At 40.2% G+C, this 26,988-nt stretch overlaps 1 protein-coding gene across 2 annotated transcripts; it reads left to right on the forward strand.

Moving 5' to 3' along the window:
- Positions 1-26,988, forward strand: arhgdig (Rho GDP dissociation inhibitor (GDI) gamma). 2 transcript variants are annotated; one of them, XM_058654440.1, is made up of 6 exons: positions 1-526; positions 12,595-12,768; positions 14,138-14,221; positions 21,155-21,231; positions 22,620-22,683; positions 23,814-26,988. In XM_058654440.1, the coding sequence occupies exons 1-6, from the start codon at positions 454-456 to the stop codon at positions 24,011-24,013; spliced, it is 672 nt and encodes a 223-aa protein (XP_058510423.1). In that variant the 5' UTR covers positions 1-453; the 3' UTR covers positions 24,014-26,988. The 2 variants fall into 2 exon arrangements, with proteins under 2 accessions (XP_058510423.1, XP_058510425.1); XM_058654442.1 differs by lacking the exon at positions 1-526 and adding an exon at positions 11,805-11,909.

A 26,988-nucleotide genomic window follows, 5' to 3' on the forward strand; every position in this document is an offset into this window, starting at 1 on the left:
TTTTTTGTCACTGAGCTGTACTTAACAGAAAGAGAAAGAAGTCCAGGAAGCCGGCTGCCTCTACTGTCTGCTGCTTCCTCCTCAGCCTCCCTCCCTTTTCTCTCTCCTCCCTCCCTCTCCCTCTCTCTCCTTCTCTCTCAGTCTAGCTCACACACATTACACACATCACCTCCACACCCACACCCAAGGATACCCTCCCTGTCTCTCCACCTCTGTCCCTCAACCCCTCCAGCCACATTTTTTTCCTGCCTCTGGGGTGGAGATGCTCGCCTGACCCTGTTTCTTTCACACTCCCAAGACTTTTGTGGATGCTCCTCTCTTTCAATTACCCCAGCTCTGCTACTTTGTTGCTGCTGCCGCTGCTGCTGCTGCTGCTACCTGTGGAGGTTCCCTGGTTCTGTGGTCCACAGACTGCCTGCTGTCGCACAGAGTGCTGCCCCACAGAGAGGCACCATGCTGGGAGTGGATGTGTGTGAGTTTGGGGGTCAGGTACTGGAGCTGCTGTGGCTAACTATGTGCTACAGAGGTGAGGTCATATGACATTTTTATGTGTGTGTGTGTGTGCGTGTGTGTTCTTGTACATCCGTCTTTGTGGGGACCATTAGGCCTTATAAAGTGAGGGTGAAAGTGCATGAAGGTTAGAGTTTTACAGTTAGATTAGGGTGCGGGTTACAGGATACATTATATCAATGCGTGTCCTCACTAACACTGAAGTACAAGATTTGTGTGTGTGTGTGTGCATGCGTGCCAAATATGTCTCCATCCTGGTGGGTGTGGACATTTTTATGCCTGACATGAAGCACTGGCAAGGCACATCAAAGGTGGCAGATCAATAGCTATTGATGACATGCTAAGCTGTAGTGTGTGTGTGTGTGTTAAAGTGCATCTTTGTGTGTTTAAATTTTAGCTTTTGAAATTGGGTTTCTACTCATATAAATACACACAGACACGAGTGTGTTTGTGTATTTGTATGTCTTTATTTGGCTGCGAGGACAAATTTTCAAACCCTTCGTTGTGAGGAGATTTTAGCAGGTCTTCACAACTTTAAAGGGCTTTTTGAAGATTAAGATTTGGGGTTCGGGTTAGATTACGAGCATATATATGAGGTGGTTGAGGTGAAAGTAAGGGATTGCCTTATGTCTTCACAGGTCGAGAGAGACAAGTGTGTGTGTTACGGAATCTGTTGCCTCTTTAGGACATTTTTCTGATATGAACACTGATCTTGTCAGGACCAATTGAGACCAAAACCTGGTCCCAATGAGGCAGTACCTCATTTGTGAGGCATTGGTTCAGTTTTGTGCTTAGATTTAAGGTTAGGGTTAGGCATGAACTGGTCATGGTTAAGCTTCGGGGTAAGGCTTTGTTTAAGTTTTCCAAAAGAATGGAGGTCAGTGCTGTGTCCTATAAAGAATAGCTGTGCAAACGTGTGTGTTTCTGAATGTGCACATGCATGTGTGTGTGTGCGATGACACGGCGTATGTGGGAGTTCAAAGATGTCACCGATGCCTACTGTTACTCCAAACTGCTTTTTTTGTATCTTGCTATGTAATGTGATTCAAGACCAGTCATCTCCCTCCTGCCTCCTGCACTTGTCTCTGTGTGTGTGTGTGTGTGCGCACACTACACTGCAGTATAATTGCTGAATAGTTACAGATGGTGGAACAGTCCTGGGGTTTCCCCTCACACGTGTGTGTGTGTGTGTGTGTGTGTACAGGAGTGTGTGTTTTGTGAGATGTTGGGGGGAGAAAACGCTAACGAGAGAGTGAAGCAAAAAAAAAAAATCTGCAAAGTCGAGCCGCACTGACGGTAACAAGTAAGGAGGAACGAGAGATCCTCTCCCAGTGTCTGTGTCCTGAAAGTGGAAGTGAAATGTGAGATCCAAGAAATGCATGAATATTCTATTGCATTAACTCAATGAGTTTCAAGCTGCAGGTTGAATTAATCGCTCCGCTCCTCTCCTCTCAGGATCAAAGCAGGTCATGAAACCCAGATCTTTGTGTTGGTGCTCCTGCTGCACATTTATTACTTCAGTGCTTCAGTCCCAGATCCCCAAAGTTCAACATGCCTTTGTTTCCGATGAACACTCCTCTGCATTTACATTCTTGCATTGTTTTCTTGTATGAATCTGTGCTGGTCTTTCTGCATGGAGTTTGCAGTTTTCTCCGGGTTCTCCAGTTTCCTTCCACAGTCCAAAAACATACAATATGGGGATTAGGTAAATTGACCGTAGGTGTGAGAGTGGATGGTGGTTTGTCTGTGTCCGTGTGATGGTCTGGTGACCTGTCCAGGCTGCACCCCACTTTTCACCCTGTGTCAGCTGGGATTGGCACCAGCGACCCTCATGTGGAGGATAGAGAGGTGGAAGATGGAGGGAATCTGTGAATATGACTCCTCAAATCTGGTCAAAAATGCTCAACTGGGACTGAATATTAAATAACAAGAGGGCAGAGATTTGATAGGATCATGGGAGGCGACGAGAAAAGAAAAAGGAGAGAAAGAGGGAGGAGAGGAGGTTTGGAGAAAGCAGAGGTTGAGGAGGTGAACTAGAAGATGTACAGAGAGGAGGAGGAAGAATGGAAATGGATGGTGAAAGGAGTTGGAGGAGAGAGAGAGAGAGAAAGAGAGGTTGAGATAGGCATGTTGTGTTCCTGAATGTGTGTGTGTGTGTGTGAGAGGCAGAGAGCGGGTGAGTGGGTGAGGCCCGTGTGGCAGAACACTCTTCATGAGCTGCCAATCAGCGAGCACCAGCACAGGCGGTGAGCAGCAAGCGTTCAAACAGGCTCATGTTGCTCTCTTCTCTCCTCTTTTTACTCTGTATTTTCGAACACAGTGTTCATCCCCATCCGTCTCCCCTCTCTTTACCTTCTCCCTCCATCTCCCATGAATTTACCTGCCTCCTCCTTATCTAGTTCCCCTGCCTCCCCGTGACCCCTCTCCCACTGTCAGATTGAATAGCATGACTGCCATTTGTCAAGTTTGTCAAATGAAAGTGTTTAAGAACACGACTGTATCTGCCTCTCACTCCTCCATCTCCTCCTCCTCCGTTCTTTCTGTTCCACTGATGATAAGTGACGCTGAGCAGACAAATACAACCCATCAAGTCAGTCAATTAGACAAGCTGCTGTCTCTACCAGGCTGATGGAGCACCTGAGGACATATGGCTGTGTGTGTGTGTGTTTGAAATTTCTCTGCAATCATTTTTTTCATTTATTTGCATTTATCTCGTACATCTGCAGCAGATTTATTGGTCGCAAACTGAAAATCAATTTATAACACAATGATTTTCTCACTTGCTGTTTATGACTGAGGCAGATCTTACTCACTAAACTGTAATTTACCCTGGGACACTGTGAAGCAGTGTCACCTTCAACTGTTTTACTGTTACAGATATCAGACGGTTATAGGATCTTTTTGTGTATAATGAAGGCCATTTATCAAGGCCATTAATCAATGTAAGGTTCAGGCATTGTGCAAAGAGTTTGCAGTAGTACAGATATAAGTATGTTGAATTGTTTAACCTTAGTGTCATTTAAATTCACAACTTTATATATACAGTGTGTAATGTTTTGTGCACTGAAATATTTAAACGACCAAAAACGCTCACACAACATTGACATCATATTCTATTCAAGGATCGTCTTTTAATGACTTATCTCATCTGATTTTACGTCTCTGTTACAACATTTCTGCGGCAAAGCCTCTATTAAACATCAGCGTGAGGAAGCAAATATTCAGTACGACTTGTTAGCCAGTGTGTTTTCACTTGACTGTGTGTATGGATCCTGACTACTCCTTGTTGTCGGCCATCAAAGTTCTCCCTGTAAAGAGCAAACACACATGGGAACCAAACGAGACAACATTTCCCATGATCCCATGTTGCTTCTTGATGTCATCAGACTAGGTCTTTTGTTATTGATTTTATTAATTGATGTTATTAACCCAAACTTTTAACTGATTTTTTCAATGTTTAAGGTGTTTCCACTAGTGCTACTCGACTCGCCTCGGCACGGCACGACACGGTTATGGTTATGCGTTTCCACTAGCGATAGTAAGAATCAAGCCAAACAATACCAAACTATAGATCAGTTAAAAGGACTTAACAATCCTAAAAACATGGGTTAATCTGCACGGGTAGTTTCATGCAGCCGTGCAGTGATGACTCCGCCCATGTTGAGGAGGTACTATTTTGTCACTGAAAACCAACCTAAACTGCGACGAGTTGAGCTGGGACCATAGGTGGAAAAGGGTCATTTATCCTGATTCTTTTTCTTTGAGTAATTTTATTCCACATTGTTAATTTTGCATATTTTTGTTTATTTTATATGTGCACAGTGGCTGGATACCCAACAACATATCTGCATTTACTGAAGGAGCCGATCGATCTTCAGCGTTGAGGTTCAGCGACACACACTCAGTCACTGATCGCAGCCCCTATCTGGCGTCTAGCATGATCATTATCACTGTCAACTGATTCAAAACAGATTTTTCACACATATCGCGCAACAGAGCATTTTGAATGCTGTCCGTGTTCTGTCCGTGTGCAGAGGCTGCAGTGTTGTCCCGAGCCTTTCCTCTGTGAGGAATCATAAATAATAAGGTGTACAGGTGAAAGTGTACAGAGAGTCTCCAGTAATGATGGGATTTCTGCAGGTGACACAGTGATTGTGGTCACATTGTGGCACAAGAGGTGACACGTTGGCAGCAAACATGGAAGAATGAGGTGTAAGCAGTGGTTACGGCCTGCAGCTGTGCGGTTATGTTAAGCATTCTTCATTTGCTGCCTTTACCTTTGTATGAAAGCTTTGGCTTCACAGAGCTTCACAAATATGCACGTGCATGTGTGTTTCCCTGTCCCACAGGTCTTGTTATAGGATTAAAGTGCACGGCAGTGACAGCAGGACGATACAAAAGTGCAAATCCCCGCTTAAATCTCACTGTCTCTCTTTCCCACACATGTATACATGTAGTGACTCAGAAGTGGGTTTCTGGGTTAACAAATGAGGAGGTAGACATGAAGTGGTGACGAGGAAGAAAAAAGCTGTTTTTGATTAAGTTAGTGAAATTAATAGAACAATTCCATGAAATGAAGGTTATTTGTTTGGCCCAAATTCACTGTTTGCAGGTAGCCTCACTGTAATGTTAAATCTTCTGGGTAGAGAGGATACGACAGAGTAGAGGCCAAACAACAAATAAAAGTATAGAGTGTTTCGAGAATGAAGTCGTAATATGAGATTTTGTATCATTATTTCATTTAATTTTAAAATTGACGAGCTATTTCCTCCTCCAGTCCACAAAAGAGATGTTTTCCTCCAGGTTTGTGTGATTTTTTTTCTCCGAAACAAACTGCTGATGTGACAAAAGTTTTTCCTTATTTGTGAAGCCTAAACTAAAATATAACTTCACAAAATGCTCCGCATTTCTCATCTTGTCGTAGGTTGCAGCTGGTCTTTGCTTGATTGATAATGATTTTAGACTTTTTTGTCGCAATATTACGACTTTTTTCCTCACAATATTACGACTTTATTCTCGTAATATTATGACTTAATTCTCACATTACAACCTTATTCTCGTAATTTACGACTTCTCATAATATTACGACTTAATTCTCATATTACTTTCTTCTCGGAATTTATGACTTCTCGTAATATTACAACTTTTTTAATATTGGGAGTTTATTTTTCATAATATTAGGAGTTTATTCTCGAAAGATTAAAAAAAAATTTCTTTTCAGTTTGGCCCTAATACTCCGTCGTACTAACATTCCCAATGTACAGATCAGCAAAAAAAAACACATGATACACAGTAATGATGATGTGATGATGTTTTTTTTAGTACACATACAATTATAATTGCTGTACTGGAAGTATGGTTTGTCATAGTGGTATTGGTCAATTATTTTCCCACAAAGTAACATGCCAGTGTGTCCTCTGCAAAACATTTTACACCAAATTGCTCTTCGCGGCTGTTCCAGCAGCGTTTCACTGGCTGTGGTGGTGCCCGGAAATGCTCTGGATGAAAGTGTGAATGAACGGGTGTGAGTGTGTGAGTGTAAAGCAGCAGTTAGCGGTCACCAAGACCACAAAAGTGCTATGTAAATACAGACCATTTACTATTTCATCAACATCAATCAATAACTGAATAATGACATGATAATGTTGTGTACAAAAATTGAAATACACCGTAAAAGGAATAGTACAACAGTGTTTTGGGGGAAATTGCTTATTTCCTTTTTTGTGTAGGATAAGATCAGAAGATCTTAAACCAAAATATGCTGTAGCCAGTAAATGCTTTGCTTATCTCAGCATAAAGACTGGAAACAGACTCTGTCATAGGGGACAACAAAATCCACCAACCGGCCGCACGCCATATCTCATTTGTTTGTGTGAAAATGTAATTTCATGGGGATATTTCTTGGCCCTGAGCAGTTGCCAGGTAACAGCAGAGACTGTGGCAAGTAGAGTTTTAGCTAAGCAAACTGACTGTTTGCAGCATGATGTGAGAGTGGGATCAATTTTGTCTCATCTAACTCAGAAAGAACGCTCACCATCAATTTAGTGTTTTTTTATGTAGGTACAGACGTGTGTGTGTGTGTGTGTGTCATATCCCTCTTATATTTCCTGCACTGGAGCCACAGTTCTTCTGCCAAACAGACTGTTGTGTTGATTTTCACGGAACCTGTTTAGCTGTAAATCTAAGCAGATGAACACTGTGGTTGCACACACAGTTCAGGTGCATGCAGACTGACTGCAGATCCACACACTGTTTGGTTTGCTAATGGGGTACAAATCTGAGCAGATGATAGGTGAACGTAAAAATCATGGAAAAAATGAAGAGAAATCATTTTGCATCAAGATAAGTGAATCAAAATGTTTTACAGCTGTATTGCAGTATTACGGCCACATGTATAAAATTATTTTTAAGAAATAGGGGGGAAAAAAAGGGTGATGGCATGAATTCTCAGAATAAAGTCAGAATTCTGAGATTAAAGTCAGAATTCTGAGGGAAAAAAATTGGAATTCGGAGGAAGATTTCAAATTCTATTCTCAGAATTCCGACTTTATGACATTAATCTCAGAATTGATTATGTTTTTTAACATGTGACCCTAATACTCTAACATAGTGAGGCCTCTAAACCCACATAAATAATAAATATTATTAAATAATACAACCTTTTCTTAAATACTGGTTACATATGACTGTATTTTGTCTGGAGCATTACACACGGTTGGTGTAGTGGTTAGCACTCGTGGCTTTGCAGCAAGAAGACCAGGGTTTGTGACCCAGTTGGACCAAAGGCCTTTCTGCATGGAGTTTGCATGTTCTCCCTGTGTGTGTGTGTGTGTGTGTGTGGGTTTTCTCCAGGTTCTCCGGTTTCCTCCCACAGTCCAAAAACATGAGTGAATTATTGACTTTGTTTGGTCATCTCACTTTTGTCACATGCCCTGTATTTAAATTTTCTAGTGTGTTGGAATTAGTGACATCGCAGGACTAAGTTTCATTCTGGTTGGTTTGTCAGTGGTTGCTGTAGAAACATGGCAGCACAAAATGGTAGCCTCTGTAAAGCAAGGCTCTTGCCTAAAGTGAATTTAAAGGTGTTATTCTAAGGCTACAAAACCTAATGATTTTAATTTCAAAGCAATTATACACATATACAAACATTATTATGGGAGGTATATTACATTTTTGCCAATAAACCCTCCCACAGTAAATGTCACCAGCTGGAGCTTTACAGCGTTTTGGATTCATGCACCATAACACACGTTCTATAGGTCTATACTTTAATGCACATCCTGGCACGGACATAATAATTGCATTTTTGAAATATGTTGCAAAAAGGACCATTAAATTTGCCTCAGTGCAGATTTACACTTTTAAAGCACAGTTTAAAGCAGGCGTGTGTCTAATGACAGAGAAGATCTGCTGTGGTAATGAGGCAGTTTTATGGTCATCAAAGAAAATCCACCACCAGTTAATATCACATCACAGATGGAGGCAGAAACACTTGCACTTACTGGCAGAAAATACGCATGTTAAGATGTAATTAGGGCCCGAGCGCTCACACAGTGATAAGAGGACCTGGCCACAATCACATTTTTAAGATACTAAAAGTTGGTGGAAACAAACAAACATTGTCACGCTATACAGAACTGGTGCAAAATGATTCTTATAAAATAAGGGAAATGCGTAACAGTGGTATTTCAATTTGGCTCAGTAGTGCCCCCTAAGGTGAAACCCGGTAGGACTCAACTGAAACTAAGTTGTACCAAATTTCATGAAACTTGGTGGAAACACGTAACAGCCCAAGACGAAAAATAAACTAATTTGGGACCATGACCTCAACCAGTGTTGTAATGTAAAGAAGTACAAATACTTAATTACTGTACTTGAGTATAAAATTGCAACCATCGGAATTATTTTGAAACCCGAAGTGTCCTGTAACTTTGCCATACATTGACCGATCAGCTCGAAACTTCATACGTGTCACAAGAGAGGGACCCTGAACAAGAACTTGACCCAACAGGAAGTCAGCCATTTTGAATTTAGCTGCCGTTTTGCCACGAAACAGGAAGTGCCCCCTAACTTTGCTGTTCGTGCACCGATTTGCTCAAAACATCATATGTGAGACAAGAGACTCGGCCAGAAAACATCAGCACATGAAAACATGAAGGGCGTAGTGCCACCTGCTGGCAGGGCGGCAGCTGCAAGTACCCGCACAGTGACACAATCTTAAACTAACAAATATTACAAAGAGAGAACAATGTTTACTGCTTTTTCTGAGCAGTAAGAAAATAATTAGTCACCAGAGCAGTTTCAATGTTAGTGGATCACTGTTACACTTCATCTGTTGGACAAGATACTGACTCTGCCTTTTAAAATAACTGTTAATTGATGATGTTACAGTGACGGGTCAGCAGTCTGGTGATCAAAGACAGGCTCTTGGATGTAAAAGAGGAATCCAGATTTAATAGCTGCTCAGAAACGTGTGAAAGCTGCTCGATGCATACGCTTGTGCCGGGGTGAAGTGCAGAGTTTGATATGTAAATATGGTATGGTGAATAATTTATGAAGTCATGTGCCATCCATATTTGACATTCTACAAAGTTAAATGTTTCTGTGTTAAGAGAGAGAGAGCGATTGGAAACAGAGCTTCATGTTGATGTGACAAATCTGACATTTGCTGCTGTTCTCTGCTTGGAAACGGTTTTGAAGATCCATGCACTTTAAGTATAAACCTGAAATATATAAGATCCTCAACTTCCTCTACATGACTGAACATATTTTACATTCTCTCCGTGAACGAGCTTAAACCAGCATGAACGGCATAAATATTAACAACTCAACTGCTATAATGCATGGATTTAAATAGGTTTGGACAGTTAAAGTCAAGTTTAAAGCACATCTGCTGTTCTCCATACATCATCCATACATAAGCATGAATGAGTGAGTTTTAATCCAGTCTGGACAGGACTAGACTTTTTGTTTAATTGCGATGATGTGACAGCTGATTCAGAAATGTGAGCCTCTTAAGACACCAATGTTTTGGTCTTTTATGTTTATTGATCTGGAGTCTGTACAGGTTGAGTAATAGAGATCCAAGAATGGAACCTTGGGGTATTCGATATGTAACGACGATCCATTCAGATTAATGACCTGCAGACACTGGCATCAATATCACACGTCTGCACTGGTCTCCACATTTTTATATTATCACCATTAAAGGTCCAGTGTGTTATTTTCATTTAACAGAAATTGAACATAGGGCCACACCGCTGATGTAGTGGTTAGGACCGAAGACCCGGGGTTTGTGACTCAGTCAGAACAAAGGCCTTTCTGCATGGAGTTTGCATGTTCTCACTGTGTGTGCGTGGGTGTTCTCCAGGTTCTCCAGTTTCCTCTAACAGTCCAAAAACATGCAGATTTGGAGATTAGGTAAATTGGACTCTCGAAATGTCCAATTTGTGGGTTTGTGTGTGAGAGTGGATGGTTATTTGTCTCTCCCTGTGATGGACTGGTGACCCGTCCAGGGTGTACCCCGCCTTTCACCCTATGTCAGCAGGGATTGGCACGAGCAGCAACCCCTGTGACCCTCATGTGGAGGATAAAGAGTTAGAAGATGTGTGAGTGAGAAATTGAACAGAAATTATGCTTCTTCTTTTTTTTTAAGTGTACAATGACCTGATTGACTAAACATCTTTGAGTTGTGATGCTAAATGGAGGCTACATGGGTTCTCCAACACAAATCAAAGGGAAGGGTGAAGTGAGGTCTATTTAGCTGCAACATTCAACAACATTTTACACACTGTACCTTTAAAGATCCAGCTTTATATCTATTTTAAACCAGAATCAGAATCAGAATTTCTGCATGGAGTTTGCATGTTCTCCCTGTGTGTGCGTGGGTTCTCTCCGTGTTCTCCGGCTTCCTCCCACAGTCCAAAAACATGCAATGTGGGGATAGGTAAATTGAACACTCTAAATTGACCATAGGAGTGAGTGTGAGAGTGAATGGTTGTTCGTCTCTATCTGTGTGTGGCCCTGCGATGGACTGGCGAACTGTCCAGGGTGTACCCCGCCTATCGCCCGATGTAGCTGAGATTGGCACAGCACCCCCCGCGACCCTCTGGTGGAGGATAAAGCGGTAGATGATGACTGACAAGTACATTTACACATACAAGGAATTTGACTTGGTGTTTTGCTGCATTTAAAAAAAATGCATATAGTAACACAAACACACGATATTTACATAAGGTGCAGTGGGTTAAAAAGAAATGCTTTCTTTATGTTTTTATGATTTTGTGAGACTGACGTAAATAAAATTCAAGTTGGATTTGGGAGGATTTTGAGGTGGATCACAGTGATCAGTGATGATGTGTGAGGGGTGATATGTGTGATGTCTCCTGTACCCCGGCTCTCTCTTATTGTAAGTGAACATTAAATGCTCCACTGTCTATATCCATTCATATTAAACAGATCCTGAACAAAGGTGATGTCACTGTAAGGGGAGTTGAAAGGGTTGCCATGGTGACAGGCGAAGGCAGTCGTGTGTTAGCCCTGACTGGGTGGGGTGCTGCTTTTAGCACAGAAGAAGAATGCGTGTGTGTGTGTGTGCGTGTAGAGAGAGACTTGTATTAGGCCATCATTTGATTTACACTTATGTTCACAGACACTAATGCACCGTGACTGTGTACACTGTTATACACTTGTTGTTTATGTTTGTTACTAAATTAGAGCGTGTTTGTGTTCCGTGTGTGTGTGTGTGTGTGTGTGTGTGTGTGTGTGAACCAGAGGCTTTTAGAAAAGGATGTTACGGCACAGTAAATACACAGCTGTAGTATGGTGTGTGTTTGTGTGTGTGTGTGTGCGCCTTTATTTGTTACCTCTTAAGGTCTCTCTTTTCTGGCATAAACCCAAACCGTCTTAATAAGGCAGAACCTCATTTGTAAGGTAATAGTGACATGTGACATGAGGTCATATGAGGTCATAGTGCATTATCCTCACCAATACAACTTTATTGAAAATGAATCATAGATTATTAGTATGTAATGTGTCACCAAATTCCTCTCTCATAGTTGATTCCAAAGTGTGTGACATTTTTGGCAGTGAAAATGATCAGATGTCACTACTTGCACCTTATGGACAGTAATTGCTTCATTTACTTGAGCTCTATTGTGCATATGAATTATTCAGGATGGTCGCTGACATGCTGTTTCACCCTGTAAATCCAGTCAGGGTTACCGGGCAGTCTGGAAAACCCGGAAACGATTGGCTTCCAGTCATGGAAAACACACAGGGAATGGGAGGGTGATTATTTGGATCAGGCTTCATCTTAAACATTCGTCAACACGCCCTTTGAGACTTGCTCAAACCACAAACAGGTTAAATGGCATCTGAAGCAGCAGGAACTCTAAAATGTAAGTTACTTAAAATGATTAAATGTGTTACTATGGACTGTGGTTGTTTCCGTTGTTGTGGTTTTTAAGCTATACTCCGTCTTCCCCACTTGTTTTTATCAGTTGACTGATGTTAAATGAGTTGTTTGGCTCGGTTGTTAGATGTTGATGAACTCGCTTGCTTGTTTTTGCCTAAGAGTGATTTAAGGAGTCGTAGTTTCTAGAGTCTGTGAGGCATTACTGAGAGATCTGGGGAATAAGTGATGAGAGCTGGGGTCAAAAACAATTACCCCATTTACACCCGACATTAAAATGAGCGTTTAGGTGATTGTTCGTGCTTTTCCTGCATTAAAGTACAGATGTAAACATGTTGCCAGACCTTGAGAACCTGTCTTTCAGGTCCTGTTAAGCCCAACTCTAAACAAGTTAGCGTGTTGGACTAGTGTTAGTAGTTGTCGTACATTTATTTCAGCTGCATACACAATACACAGTGGAGTAAAGAAGTGTCACTGAGACCAAGTTATTAAATATTGTATTAATACATTATCAGTGTTGATTAAATGGTTGAAAATCCTGTTTTTTGCATCCCCAGGTGTTGATATAATATGAGTGTTGTGAGTGAAACGAGGGGATTGAGATCATCTGTCATGATGTGTAAACCTTTAACCACATATTAAATGATCTTCTTTCTTTTTTTTTTTGGAAGGTCTGATGGCCGACAAGAAGGAGTCGCCCATTGAGGAGGAAGAGGACGAGAGAAACCTCAACTACAATCCTCCAGCCCAGAAGTCTTTACTGGAAATTCAGGAGCTGGACAAAGATGATGAGAGTCTGGTCAAGTACAAACAGACCCTGCTGGGGAGGGGACCAGTCACAGCAGGTATGTGTGTGTGTGTGTGTGCCTGTTGGGGAGTGAGGAGGTGGTGGTTATTGATCACCTGACGGAAGAACTGGTGGATTCACACAAGTACCCAGTGTTACTGCAGCTCTAATAACACCACCCACTCAATAGAGTCACTTGGTGCATGCTTCTTTTAGAGTCATCAACTTGTGAGACACACACACACACACACACATGCAGGAGCTCACCTGCTTGCCTCAGCATCTTCAGTCCCGCAGCCAGGCCATGACAGCCTGATAGCAGTAGAAAAGCTCCCGCTCCCACTGCTGTAGCTCAGCATCACCTCACTTACAGCTTCAACATGGAACGAAATGAGAAAAGCCGTTAGAAAAGCAAAGAGGAGTTGCTTTAAATTAATCAGTCGAAGCCATTAATCTTTTATTTTGTACATCTGGACCCCTGATACCAGAGACTGTGCCAGTAGTTTAGATCCAGAGTGCCATAACTCATCAATCTCTTACACCTACTGTATCAGCATGAGCTCATGATGATACACCTACCTCAGCTGCAATTTGTATGTCAAGCATTTTTAAAGGTTCCGTGTGTAAGATCGAGGAGGGTTTATGAGCAGAAATTAAATAAACGACCTATCATTATCTAAGTGTCATTTTAAGATAAAGGTTTTTTTTTAAATTCTAGTTGCCTTATGGCCCTATTCCACCATACAGTTCTCTTTTAGCACCTTCTCTGTTGAGGTTCAAGCGAGCTGAGCCGATATTAAAATGTGACGTCGCAAGACTGTCGGCCACTGATTGGTCAGAGTATCGACACTGTAAGAGTCAATGTCGTATCCTGTAGATACTGTAAAATCCTGAAAACATGCATTCATCTCCAACATTTAGCAGGGACATTTTTAAAAAGCCGGCGATCGCGAGTCAAATCACAAAGTCTTCAGCCGTATTTTAAATCAGTAACTGTGTCGAAAACAATCGAATTAACTGATTCTAATGATTCAGTACACCAAAAAGAACTGCTTTGCTCGTCACTAGTTTGTGCAGCTTCGTGCAGCCATGCTTTGACGACTCCGCCCACGTTGAGGAGTTACTTTAGTAATGGAAAACAACGTGACTGATACTCGGTAGAGTCGAGCAAGTTGTGCTGGAACGAATCAACTGCAACAACTAATCAATTATTGATTGATTACTAAATTAATCTGCAATGGATTTTAGGTGAAAACATTTCTTGTTTCTTTGCTCCTCTATTAGCGTGTGGACCAGACAACAATGTTGAAGCACGTTGTTGTTTTGAAGTTCTGGGGTCAATAATTGCCATTTTACACGATTTAAGAAAATAAGAAGATAGAAAAACAATACATTTGTGAAATCTGAGTGGTTTTTTTCCTCTCCAGACTTGTCTGGAGCCAACGTCAGTGTGACCAGGATGACCCTGTTATGTGACCAGGCTCCTGGACCGGTCACCATGGACCTGACAGGTACGACACACTTCCATCACTTTCATCACTCTGTGCCGTCTGTGACAGTGAGACAGGAAGTTATGAGTGATTGGGTTGGTGGTTATTTGTCTGCCTGTATGTTTTTGTAACATTACATTAAGTAAAACAATTTGGAAATGAAAGTTTTTGTGTGTAATGTTTGAAAGATGCTTTTGGAACATTAATAATATTACTTTATCACCGCGACCCTCATGTGGAGGATAAAGCGGAAGAAGATGGATGGATGTTACATTCACAGATATTGACCAATGTTCGTATTTGTGCTCATTTACATTTAAGAATCTAATATTTAAGCATAGGATTTACAATAATGATGATATCGTGAATCGCAATTATGTCAATTTTCACATGGTCTCACTCATGGGTTTCAATCAGGAATCAGATGTGTGATCGCACCATGATGACATGGTCTCTAGTTTATTCTTTGTTCAGCTTCATCTTTACAGAGTGGGTGTGGGTGTGGATGTGGATGTGGTTTGACTGACATGCTCTGGAGCAAGGCATCGTCCTCCTCCACCATCTACCACACATGCACGCACGCTGCATCTGGTGTGCAGAAAGACTGCAGTGGGTGTGTCCACACTTGAGAAAGGAGAGACAGCTAAATGTTTGCTTACTGGGCAGTATTGACATTTTCCCCTGGGTGCAGGCGAACACACCAGGCAGTGAAGATGTGTGTGTGTGTGTGTCCCTGTGTGTGTCTGCAGTGCATAATAATCAGGTTTTCTACCTTATAATCAGGTTGAATCGCCACAAAGGACAGAGTTGATGAAACTAATGAAACTCTGTCTTGATACATTCACACAAGACTAAATAAATAAATCACCTTGTTGCTAAAAAAAAAAGAAGGCTTTGATGTTCACGTTTCATTGTGTAAAGGATGATTACGTGAATTAGGGAGGCGGTACGTCTTCAGAAGTGGTGTCGGTTCTAAAAGATGGAGGAAATGAAAGGCTGAAAATAACTTCCGTGGACTGGTGTTTCGGGCTTGAGCTCTACATTTTTTTAACATATTCCAACCGTGAGTCACAGAATCATTTAAAAAAATCCCCCTGATGATGTTATAGTGTTGTCATCAGGGTTATGTCAGGGTTAAGAATGTACATTTATCTCTGAGATTTAAGATTAAATGTTTTTGTTCATTCTCTCTGAAGCAAGCCTTCATTTAAATGCCAACCTTTTTAAGAATAAATTCGATGAGAGCTTCAGTGTTACAGTGATTTAGTAAACAAGCTAAACTGACCGTCCAAGTAAAACATACAGGAAGAAGAACATATTTTCTAATAAAAATGCACTCTTTTAAAAAGAAATTATGAAAATAATTATGGAATATGTTCGTACTTTATGCTGCAGAATGCACAAGAATCGTTTTATGCTGTGTGAAAGAAAATAAAAAGATAATTCCCCTCCATAAATCTATACAATAAGGAGCAGGGCACTAATCGGTCCTCCTGCTGGATCTTGTTACAGTCAGGTTGCCCAGCCGGCACCAGACTGGACGCGAAATGGACTTTCCATCACTGGCTGAAAACATTAGAGAGCTCTTTATACACTATGTGCTGTTACCACGGCAGCATGGTGCCCTAAATGATGAGGCATTTTCTGCTCTTTGTGTGTGTGTGTGTGTGTGTGTGTGTGTGTGTGAGTGTGAGCCTTAGAAGATGAGGCAAACACACAGTGTGAGATGTACCCCGTAGTTAACCCGATTGTTCTGCACTCAGTGTAAGTGAACAATGAAAAAAGATGCAAACTCTACTGCACGCTTCACCAAAAGAGCTTTCACTGCTGAGACTTTCTCACTGCATATTATTGTCAGTGCCTGTTCTGGGATGTAGACTGACAGTAAAACTGCAGAGAGTGTCTGGTTACAGCTTATACTGTAAACTGCATTATTTTCCTGCTGAGGCATTCATTTATTTATTTTTTACTTATAAGCATTTACACATTACGATAATCACATTCAAGATCTCTCGTGGATCTTTGTCGACATAAGCTGGTGAGAGTCTTAAATCTGTGAGGTTAAAGGACGATTTTTGGTTTATTCCAGGCGGTTTGGAGCATCGTCATCAGGCCATGGACAACTTTTATGTCCCCTGTTATTCTCTTCATTGTTTAGGATACAGAATAATGTATTTTCTGTGTCGTACATCAAGTCGTCATTTGTCCTCATGGCAAAGAAAGAAATACAATAACAGCATGGCTCACAGGGGATCAATATAAATAGGGAAGCTGTTGTTTTTCTATTGCCATTACACTCTGCAGTCAGCTTTCGGCTTAAAAGTTGAACGTCTGAACAGGGAATATGCAAGTCTTGAAAAGCTTTGAAATGAAGTCCTTAAAAAAAGAGGGTAAGACCTGACAATAACAACTCATATGAAACCGTTTCATGGATAGGCCTGGGTATCAAACGTGAGTATGTTTGTGGCAATGGATATCAAAAAATGTGGTCATCGTTTAACAGAGATGGAAGTAAGTGACTCACATGCAAGTCTCAAGTCTTAACCTTCAAGTCTCAAGTCTTAACCTTCAAATCTCAAGTCTTAACCTTCAAGTCTCGTCTTAACCTTCAAGTCTCAAGTCTTAACCTGCAAGTCTCAAGTCTTAACCTTCAAGTCTCGTCTTAACCTTCAAGTCTCAAGTCTTAACCTGCAAGTCTCAAGTCTTAACCTGCAAGTCTCAAGTCTTAACCTTCAAGTCTCAAGTCTTAACCTGCAAGTCTCAAGTCTTAACCTGCAAGTCTCAAGTCTTAACCTTCAAGTCTCAAGTCTTAACCTGCAAGTCTCAAGTCTTAACCTGCAAGTCTCAAGTCTTAACCTTCAAGTCTCGAGTCTTAACCTGCAAGTCTCAAGTCTTAACCTGCAAGTCTCAAGTCTTAACCTTCAAGTCTCAAGTCTTGACCTGCAAGTCTCAAGTCTTAACCTGCAAGTCTCAAGTCTTAACCTTCAAGTCTCGAGTCTTAACCTGCAAGTCTCAAGTCTTAACCTGCAAGTCTCAAGTCTTAACCTGCAAGTCTCAAGTCTTAACCTTCAAGTCTCAAGTCTTGACCTGCAAGTCTCAAGTCTTAACCTGCAAGTCTCAAGTCTTAACCTTCAAGTCTCAGAAAGCAGAAAGTTCATCTGGCCATAATCCCAGCCATATTAACTGTATGTACCAAACACTCTCACCACTGCTTGTACATTACATTCACCATAACAATATAAATGAGGGTGAAACCACAAAACTGAAGCCAGTCTGCACTTTCTGCTGTTTTGCCTCTTGCCTTCTCATCTTCTTTATTTTTTCTGTAAACAATACACAATACAGAGGTATCTCCGTGTACTAATCATGCTGTTTCCTCTCAGAATATAAACGTAAAAGAAATTTTACATCTTTGCCTGTAGCACACAGACACGGTGAGGCGGAGCCTATCAGACAATGCGCCCTCTGTGCAGATGATTCATCGTAAATCGTCCACTGATCAAAGAGAATATTGCCGTCAAATATCTTGATGAAATTCAATCAGTTCAGTCATTTTGTAGGACACTTCATTTCTACTTTAGATGTCGTTCAGCACGTCCCAGTCTTCTTACCGCCACCGTCTGTGTGTGTGTCATTTAATGAGATCTCGAGACCTGGTGGACTTTCATCTTGTTTTCGCTGTGTATTAATCCTCGACAAGAACTGACAGTCATTTCAGCTCCCACTGTTGCTTCTTGTTTAGATCAATAACCTGAATGTTTATGCACTGGAACATGAAAAATGATTTTCATCGGACTGAGCCGGCAGCAGAAAAACAACAACTAATGGATTCTTGTCTCCTGGTGGATACAGCAATAAGACTAGCCGAGATAGAAACTCACTGCCCAATGTGGCCACCCATGCAAGAACTGTGACCTAGTTAGGGTTGAAGGGTATGTTACACATCAAATTTCAAGAGGATTGTAACATTTTACTGCAAAACATGTGCTGTCAAGCTTTATTTCTTTGCGGGGCAGTTTCACTACAATAGTACTTTTACGACAGGAGTCCAGCACCACTGGAAACCTCCTCTGTCCTATTTCACTTCTGAAATTGCCACAATATCCAGACTTGATCTCATTCTCCACATATTATTTTCTAAATCAATGCCTCGGTTAAATAATAACACCCTAGACAACCTTATTTCGAAGTTACAACATGTTACAGAGTGTGCTGAGTCCTTAACGATGACTTTTCCCCGCTCCAGTGCCAGAAATGTTGTGTTCCCAGGCTTTTTATTTTTGCCGAGAATGCTACACATTTACTCACTGACACGCATTAACACACCAAACAACCCTCACTATGTCAGTCACTAATCTCTATCAATCTCTATCTCAATCCTATGCTGTGCGTCTAGATTTATGTCGGCAACGCGGGGCCTCTTAAAGGATCTCTTTGTTAATAAATAGAGAGTTAATGGATGTTTGTCTGAATTTGCTCTGCCGTCTCTTTTTATTCGAGCAGCACAGGATGAAACTATCCGTGTGCAAAACACGGAGGAGAAAGAAATGATGAAGGTTTGCATCGCTGGATAACATCTGTTCTTGCTCTCATGGCTGGGTTTAAAGATATGATATGAGAAAAAAATGTGGAGGATAAAGCGATAGAAGATTGGATGGATGGATGATGTACACAATTGTTTCCAATCCACAGATATATGTACTTGTTTCTTAAATCAGTTCTATTATATCTTTTAATGACGTCATCCGCTTTAACTATCTCTGTTATAACATACGGAGGTTAAGTGAGAAAGGAAATATTGTGTACTAGTCGGTGTGTTCATTTTTTTTGTTTTATCTTGTGTATTTGTCACTAAAGAATCAAAACTACTCACTACTCACAAAACTACTGTACATTCTGCCACTGAAGCACACATGCTCAGGGAACCCAAATGAGAGAAAACAACAATTTATAAATATAACAACATTTTTGTACAAACAATACATTTGAAAATAAAATGTCTTTATATTTATATGTACATATATGTATATATATATATATATACGTATATATATAAATATATACATATATATATACATACACATATTCTAAATATTATTATATTTCAGCATTAAAAATATCATTCTGCAGCCTCTACATACTGGTGTATGAACCATTACAAAAACATAAAACATGATTTTGATAATTACCAATGCTGTTAATTTAGGGCAGCTGTGGCATAAACCTTACATTGGGTGATGGTCTAATACATTTGTGAAGCACTGTGTGTGCGTGTGTGTGTGTGTGTGTATAACAGGTAGAAGGTTCACCACACTGACCTATTTTCTCAGTCAGACGCTCCCCGGAGAGGCGAGCAGCCTTTCCATCTCCTCAAAGGAAATGGAGGGAGGGGTGGTGAGGGTTTGTATAAGAGAGGTGGATCAGATGAAACAAGACAGAGACGGAGCAATGAATAATTTCCATGAGGTATAATATGTAATAATGAAAGTGGATTAGGATTAGTTAGAGAACTCACACCGATAGGAATGAAATCACTGACGGCAAACTGTGCATTTGCGTCATTTGTTATTATCTACACTCTTTTAATCCGTTGTTCACTTACTTTTTTTCCCTCGTCATCTCCCTCGCTTTCATCCTCCTCTCCTCACTGTTTTTATTCACTCCATCCCCTCTATCTCTTCCTCATCGTTTCCTTCATCTGTTTCTCTGTGTCCATTAGAAAGCACTCAGGACTTTAAATTGAGCTATAAAGTGATTAGGTGGTTGATATGGTTCTGATTGCCATGTGCTTTTAAAAAAGAGCCTGTTTCTTGCTCTCCTCCATATGAACCCGTTCATTCCCACAGGACGGCAGCAGCAGCAGCAGCACTCTCATAGTACAAAGAAACCATTCTAGGCTTTTATCAGTGACACAAATTCACCACCTTATGTACTTATATGTCAGAGTTGTACTGGAGGCACCGGACCTTCAAGTTTGACATCAATGTTTTTCATTTAGCTGAAAACATGAGAGAAAAATCCTCCAAATGTAAGAATGTGTAAGAGAGAAAGAGAGAGAGAGAGAGGGAGAGAGAGAGACATTAACCATATAGTGCATCATTAATTAAACATGTAGCATAGCTGTTACTGCATTAAACCTGACTGACATGTTCAGCATTTACAAATAAGGCTGCAACTAACGGTTATTTTCATAACTGATGAGTCCGGACAATTATTTTCGTCCGTAAAATGTCAGGAAATGTTGGAAAATGTTGATCAGTGTTTGTCAAACCTGGAAATTATGATGTTTTGGTTTGTTCTCAAACCAAAATGATTCACTTTTAATGTTTTTTTTGTTAAATGGAGCAAAGAAACCAGAAAATATTCACATTTAAGAAGCTGACAAATCAGAAAACTTAATTTAAAAAAAAACACTCATTGATTATCAAAAGTAATTGAATAATTATCACTTAATAATCGTTGCAGCCCAATTTACAAATACTGGCTTTTAATTTCCCATGTGGTGCCAAAGTAATGTGTATTTTAATGTATATTTTTCTGCCTTTTCAGTTTCTAAATTGGACGTGAGGTTGCTCGTTATAACCTGTGTATTTGAAGAGGCAATAAATAAAAATACTAAATCAATGCTTTGGAGAAGAAAAACTGCCAACTCCTTGAAATGTCAAGTCAGATATTTGAAGATGAATATGAGCAATTTCTCCAGAAGCACTTGTTTTTTTTTGTTGTTAATCATATTGCAATCTGCTTTTTTTTTTTTAAAAAAACAACAACAAATTGAACTTTATTACAGCAGCTGCTGAAAGCAGCAGTGTGATCGTATAATGACTCATGTTCCATGTTGTCATCGTCCTGTTCAGTGCACATGTGCATGACATCATCTTTAAATGATGATGTCATGCGCGTCACGTTGACCATTAGTGATGTTATATTGTTTTTGTTTTTGTGTATACGCAGGCGACCTGAACGCTCTGAAGGAGAAGAGCGTCTCCTTACAGGAGGGAGCGCAGTACAGAATAAAAATGTACTTCAAGGTAAGACAGATGGATGCAGTCACAGAACTTTATTAATAACATCAAGAATCATTGTGCGTCGTAACATGAAGGGACTGTTGTGTGCGTTTGTTCTGATGTGAATCAACAAAGAGGGGATCAGGTTTTTATTGTAAGTAAGGAGACATAAGAGGAGACATGAACATGCTGAGCCAGCGACAGAGTCGACGATATAATCAAACCACAGCATCATCGAGACCATTATCATATTTAATGAGACTATTCTGTTTCATTAAGAGCAGCAGTGAGGATCAATGCAGGAGGAACGGCCTGTCAGTAAATGTCAGGAAGTTACTTCAGTGTAAGCAACTAAACTTTTTTTTTTATTCTAAAATTAGAAAATCATTCCTTTTACATTGAATTGATTCTCCCACCGTCCAAAAACATGTAATATGTGGATTAGGTAACTTTGTTTGTCTCTATGTGTCCCTGTGATGGACTGGTGACCTGTACATGATTGGCACAGCGCCCCCCTGTGACCCTCACGTGGAGGATAAAGGGGTAGATTAGGGTTAGGTTAAAGGTTAGGCTTAGACACTTAGTTGCAGTCTTGTAGTTTTGTATAAGTACCTAAAAGGGATACTTGAGTACAAGTATCTTCACAGAAAATGACTTTGGTAGATGTTGAAGTCACTTTTTATAATATTGCTTGAGTAAAAGCCATGGTGGCTCAGTGGTAGTTTGAGTTGTCTTTCAGCTGGAATGTTGTGGGTTAAATTCCTGGCTCTGCTAGTCTATGTGTGTCCTTGAGCATCTGAATGGGTGAATGTCAAAAAGCTCTATCTATAAATACAGACCATTACCAATTCTTCTTCTTCTGATTTTATTTGGTAGTAATGAGTAACAAAGATAGTTAGAGGAAATGTAGTGGAGTAAAAGTAAAAGTTGCTGGAAATATAAATAACAAAGTAAAGTGCAGATGTGTGAATTTTGTACTTAAGTACAGTAACAAAGTATTTTGGGAACGCAAAAGTCTATGAAGCGAAAGTGTGTGTGTGTGTGTGTGTGTGTGTGTGTGTGTGTGTGTGTGTGTGTGTGTGTGTGTGTGTGTGTGTGTGTGTGTGTGTGTGTGTGTGTGTGTGTGTGTGTGAAGACATCTTCACTGTTGTCTTGTTTTCGTACATCGTCAATATTGAAAGTCTCCTTTGTTTTTTTTATATTATATGTTTTTAATGTAAATAGACCTGGTTTATTTGTTTCATTGGGTTTGTATAAAATGTACATAAATCCTTAAGACATAAAGAAATAACATAACAACATATTACTGTGCACAGTGAAGTTCAGCACACGGTTGGGAACAAAGTGATTTAACACTAAAACAGATCACAGAAACACAAGCTGACTTGTCTGGGGCTTGTGTGTGTCTGCAGGTGAACAGAGACATCGTTGCTGGCTTGAAGTATCATCATGTGGTTTTCAGAAAAGGAATAAAAGGTAAGTTCACTACAGTCACCGTTCGCCAGAAGGCAATTTATCTGAAGGAGGGAAATACAGAGAGACAAGAGCAGGAGTTTGGGCACATAACTAAGGTGTGTGCAGGAAACAGAAGGAAGAGGCAGTAAGTCAACCTTATAGTACATGCCAACAGCAAAGAAGAGATACAAGACCACACCTACGCTGATTCTATCTATCTATCTATCTATCTATTTATCTATCTATCATAAAATAAGTCTGTATCTTATGACAGATTGCTTAATATAAGTCAACATGACTAATGATTTTTTTTTAAAACATTAACATTTGTAATATGATGTCCCATACGGCATGTTCCCACTCCTTTTTTTCCTGTGCACTGATCTCATTACACATAATATACAAGCTCTCTTTCTCTCTCTCAGGTGCTCCCAAAGATGAGTAGTGCATTTTAGTAGGAGGAGAGATGTTTAAGTTTTACTTTTAGGACTATAATAAATTCATACCATATTCATGAGATATCGTGGAGCCAAAAGTAGTTCCTAACTGACTGAGCCTGGGAGGAATTAATAATAAATAAGACATAAAGACTAGCTGCTGTAATTGAAGGAGGCCAGTCGATATAAAATAATAATAATAAAATGTCATCAGTGTGATTCATCCATCTGTGCTTCTATAAATACTGTTGGAAGGATCCACGTGTGATCTTGTACTTCTGACACAGTCATGATTGTGATCTTTGGTGACAGAGTTATCAGACTGACGTTGGTATCAATAGCTACTCGTGATTGTGAAAAGGGCTGTATCTCGACATCTGTTCCCAAAAACCACACACTGTAAACAACAGACAGCTGCTGGAGGTCATGAAACAAATAAAACATGTTTCTGAATTGAAGTGATGTATAGCAACATCACTGGAGAAGATGGTTAGTGGTTAATTATATAATCACCAGCTGCATCAGACAAGTAACGATGATTCACTGGATTAAACACTAATCTTAGTTATTTGTAGAATATTTCACTGATTGATGGGAGATTTGCTCTGTCTCTGTGAAACTGTAAAAAGAAATATCATAATATCAAAGTACAGATGGGTGAACATGGTAAGGCTGACGAGTGTCCATCATTGTCTGTCTTGTGTCCTCCTGCAGTGGACAAGGTGTCGTTCATGGTGGGAAGTTATGGCCCGAGGGCAGAGGAGCACGACTTTTTGAGCCCGAGTACTGAGGCGCCGAGGGGCATCATGTTACGCGGCAACTATCAGATCAAGTCCAGCCTCACTGATGACGATAAGAACGTCTATTTGGCCTGGGAGTGGAGCCTGGACATCAAGAAGGACTGGAACGAATAAAGGAAAGAGAGAAAGAGATGTGATGCTACTCTCTTTCCTTCTTTAACTCCCAGTCTTCGCCTTTCTGTCTTCTTCCCCCTGTTTAACCCTCCTCTACATTGTCCTGTGAGAGCAGCCGTCACAAAGGCCAAAAGAGGAGGCTCTGCTTCTCCTGTTTTTCCCTCTTTCTCCTCGTCCATCTGGTTTAATCCTTGTCTGCTCATGAGGCTCTCCTGAAACCTGTCACCTGCTGGGACTTTTAGAGGGCAGAATCCTCACTTTCTCTCCCCTTTATCCTGCATTACATCTTCATCTATAAGTTCTCCACATGATGGAATCTGCCTCTTTATTTACTATCAGTCTCTTCCTCCTCATCCTGTCATACAGCCATACATTAACAGCAGGGGACCTAAAGCTGTAGTGCGTAACTTTTAAATACGAACATTCATTCAAGCCTTTGTCACATGAGCTCAAACAATGCTGGGTAGGCTCATCAGCTCCATGTGACTCTCTCTGTGCTTCTCAATATAGCTGTGTTTAGATCTGTTTTGATCTCGGGACATTTCCGTGCTGCACACAGGAAGTGAGCTGTTCTATGGTGACAGACAGAGGTAACAGCAACTTGACTGAAAACACAAAGAAGTGGCCACAAAGGTTACTGTTTAAGAAAACTGACCACAGACAGAATAATAATGTCAGCAACAACAACAACAACAACAACAAAACAAATCACTGGAAGTTACGCACTGCAGCTTTAAAGGGAAGTCAGCTCAGGCACAAAGGGAAGTGTACTATACATACATGCATACATACAATGACACATTTTCCACCTACTCAAGTGTGACGCACGTGTCTTTGTTAGTATCATACACAGTTATTTTCCCATTCAGTCTGCACATTGCTTGCATTCCAAAAACACTTGCACCCATATGAGCACCCATGGGTGTGTGTTGGTCTTAAAATGAGCAGGTGTGTTTAAGAGAAGTGGTTGGTGGCGCTCTGGCACTGTGATGTTACAACCAAAACACCCCCATTATTATTATTCTTCTTATTATTATTAGACTCAAAAGAGACTTTTGACTCATGCAAATGACTCAGTGACCTTTTGTTCTGCGTTTAAAATAATACTTAGATTTCGATATGTGCGCGAAGCATTAGGAGTTTGACAATATGGTTCGCTTTAGTACAATGTACTGCCGCGTGTTGTGTCAAACAGTCTTTACGAGACAAAAGAGCTGATTGAGTTCACTGTGATGCTCAGCAGGGTTTCTGGAAAAGGAGACGCTGACTCGTAGACAGAGTTGAACAGGGGTTAGAGGGAGACACATCTGAAAACTAACAATGATAGGTGATTTTTCTGACTCATTGCCGTTTGGATGTATCAGAGGCTGCAACATGGAGGCTTTTCAGGGTTGTTGGAGTCAGGTGGTGTTAAAACTCAGTCAAATATAGACTCAGGCGTGATAGAAATTAGTTTCTTTTTTTTCAATTATTATTCAATGAAACTTACGGTCGGTGACAGTTCTCAGTCGTCCAGGTCATAATCTTCTTCAGTAGTTAGCTGTGGGCGACTGGACTTGCTTGAGTTGAGTTGAACACGTTTCACCTCTCGTCCAAGAGGCTTCTTCAGTTCTGACTAACTAGTGGAAAGGACCAAGTACCACAGCTAACTCCTGAAGAAACAAATGAAACTTCTGCTTCCCAGTGTAAATGTCAGTGTGTCTATTTCAAAATCATGAGGGTAAAAGCTCAGAGAATAATCATCTCCAAACTAAATTCAGCATCTTAATTCAATTAAAATGCATTTTTATTCAAATGCTGGAGTTGGAGCTTGTGGTGTCACAAACTGTTACTATACAAATTATAAGGAGGAAAATAATATAAAAGATGTGTAAATGAACATAAGATCACATATTTGAACTCTTTGTGTTCCTTTATATGTTTTGTTTTACATGCTATTTAAAGATTGATGATAGGATGAGGTTAAGTTTATTATGCGGCATATTTTTCTTATTTTCATATCATGATATTAACATATTAAAAAAAATCACATTTTACATTATTTACATCATCAGTGTACAGTTTTGATGCGATAAAAAGAATAATGTTTTAGAGCATTTCAACAAAATGCCACAATAGACAATAAAATTCTGTCTTTGAACACCTTTAATATACAGTACTATTAGGAAAGAAAAAAAAGACTTTCGCTTGACCTCTTCTCCCTGTGTACATTACATGCATTTAATCATGAACTTCCATTTTTATTCAATTCAGTTTGCTTTCAAGCACCAGTTTTCCCCAAGTCTTTGTGGAGGTTTCTCAAAGAGCAGCCCAGAGAAAGACTGTAACTGAACTGTGTATATTGTAGAAAGAGATGCATGTACATGTCCTGTAGGATTTTATACTGTTCTCATAGTCAGCGGAAACAAAATTAGCCCTTTCTAAGCATCTCTCCTGTACCAAGGACATACAAATGTGATTTCAAATTATCCTTTGAATCTTTTAATGAAACATTTACGATGGTAGCTGGAGAACAGTGACAGTGTATAGGGAGGAATCTATTTCCCCCTCAAAAGTAAGAAAACTATATCATTATTGTGTCAAGTCTTTGGATATGATATTATCATTGTTGAACATAATGAACATTGAACTACCATTTGAAATTGTTGTGATCTAACTGTAAATGTTTGTTGGGTGTTGCATGGTTTAACGAGACTCTCTTCCCCTTTTTTTACAACTTTATTGTTACAAATTTAATGTGATAAAAAAAAAAGAAGAAGAAGAAAATGAAAATATACCGATGCAATATACAGATGTCAATTGTTGCCAGATATTGCAGATACTGCAGTATTTCCAGGGATGTTTTTAACGGCACTGGTAGCAGCGGTGTCACATGCCCCCCAGTCTGTAACAATCAAGTGCCGCACTTTCAAGTATTGGTGTCTAATCTACAGTAGCATCCTGTATCTCTGAATAAAGGCAAATTCAAACAATCA

The sequence above is a fragment of the Solea solea genome, chromosome 16, assembly GCF_958295425.1.
Source record: "Solea solea chromosome 16, fSolSol10.1, whole genome shotgun sequence".
NCBI lineage: Eukaryota > Metazoa > Chordata > Actinopteri > Pleuronectiformes > Soleidae > Solea > Solea solea.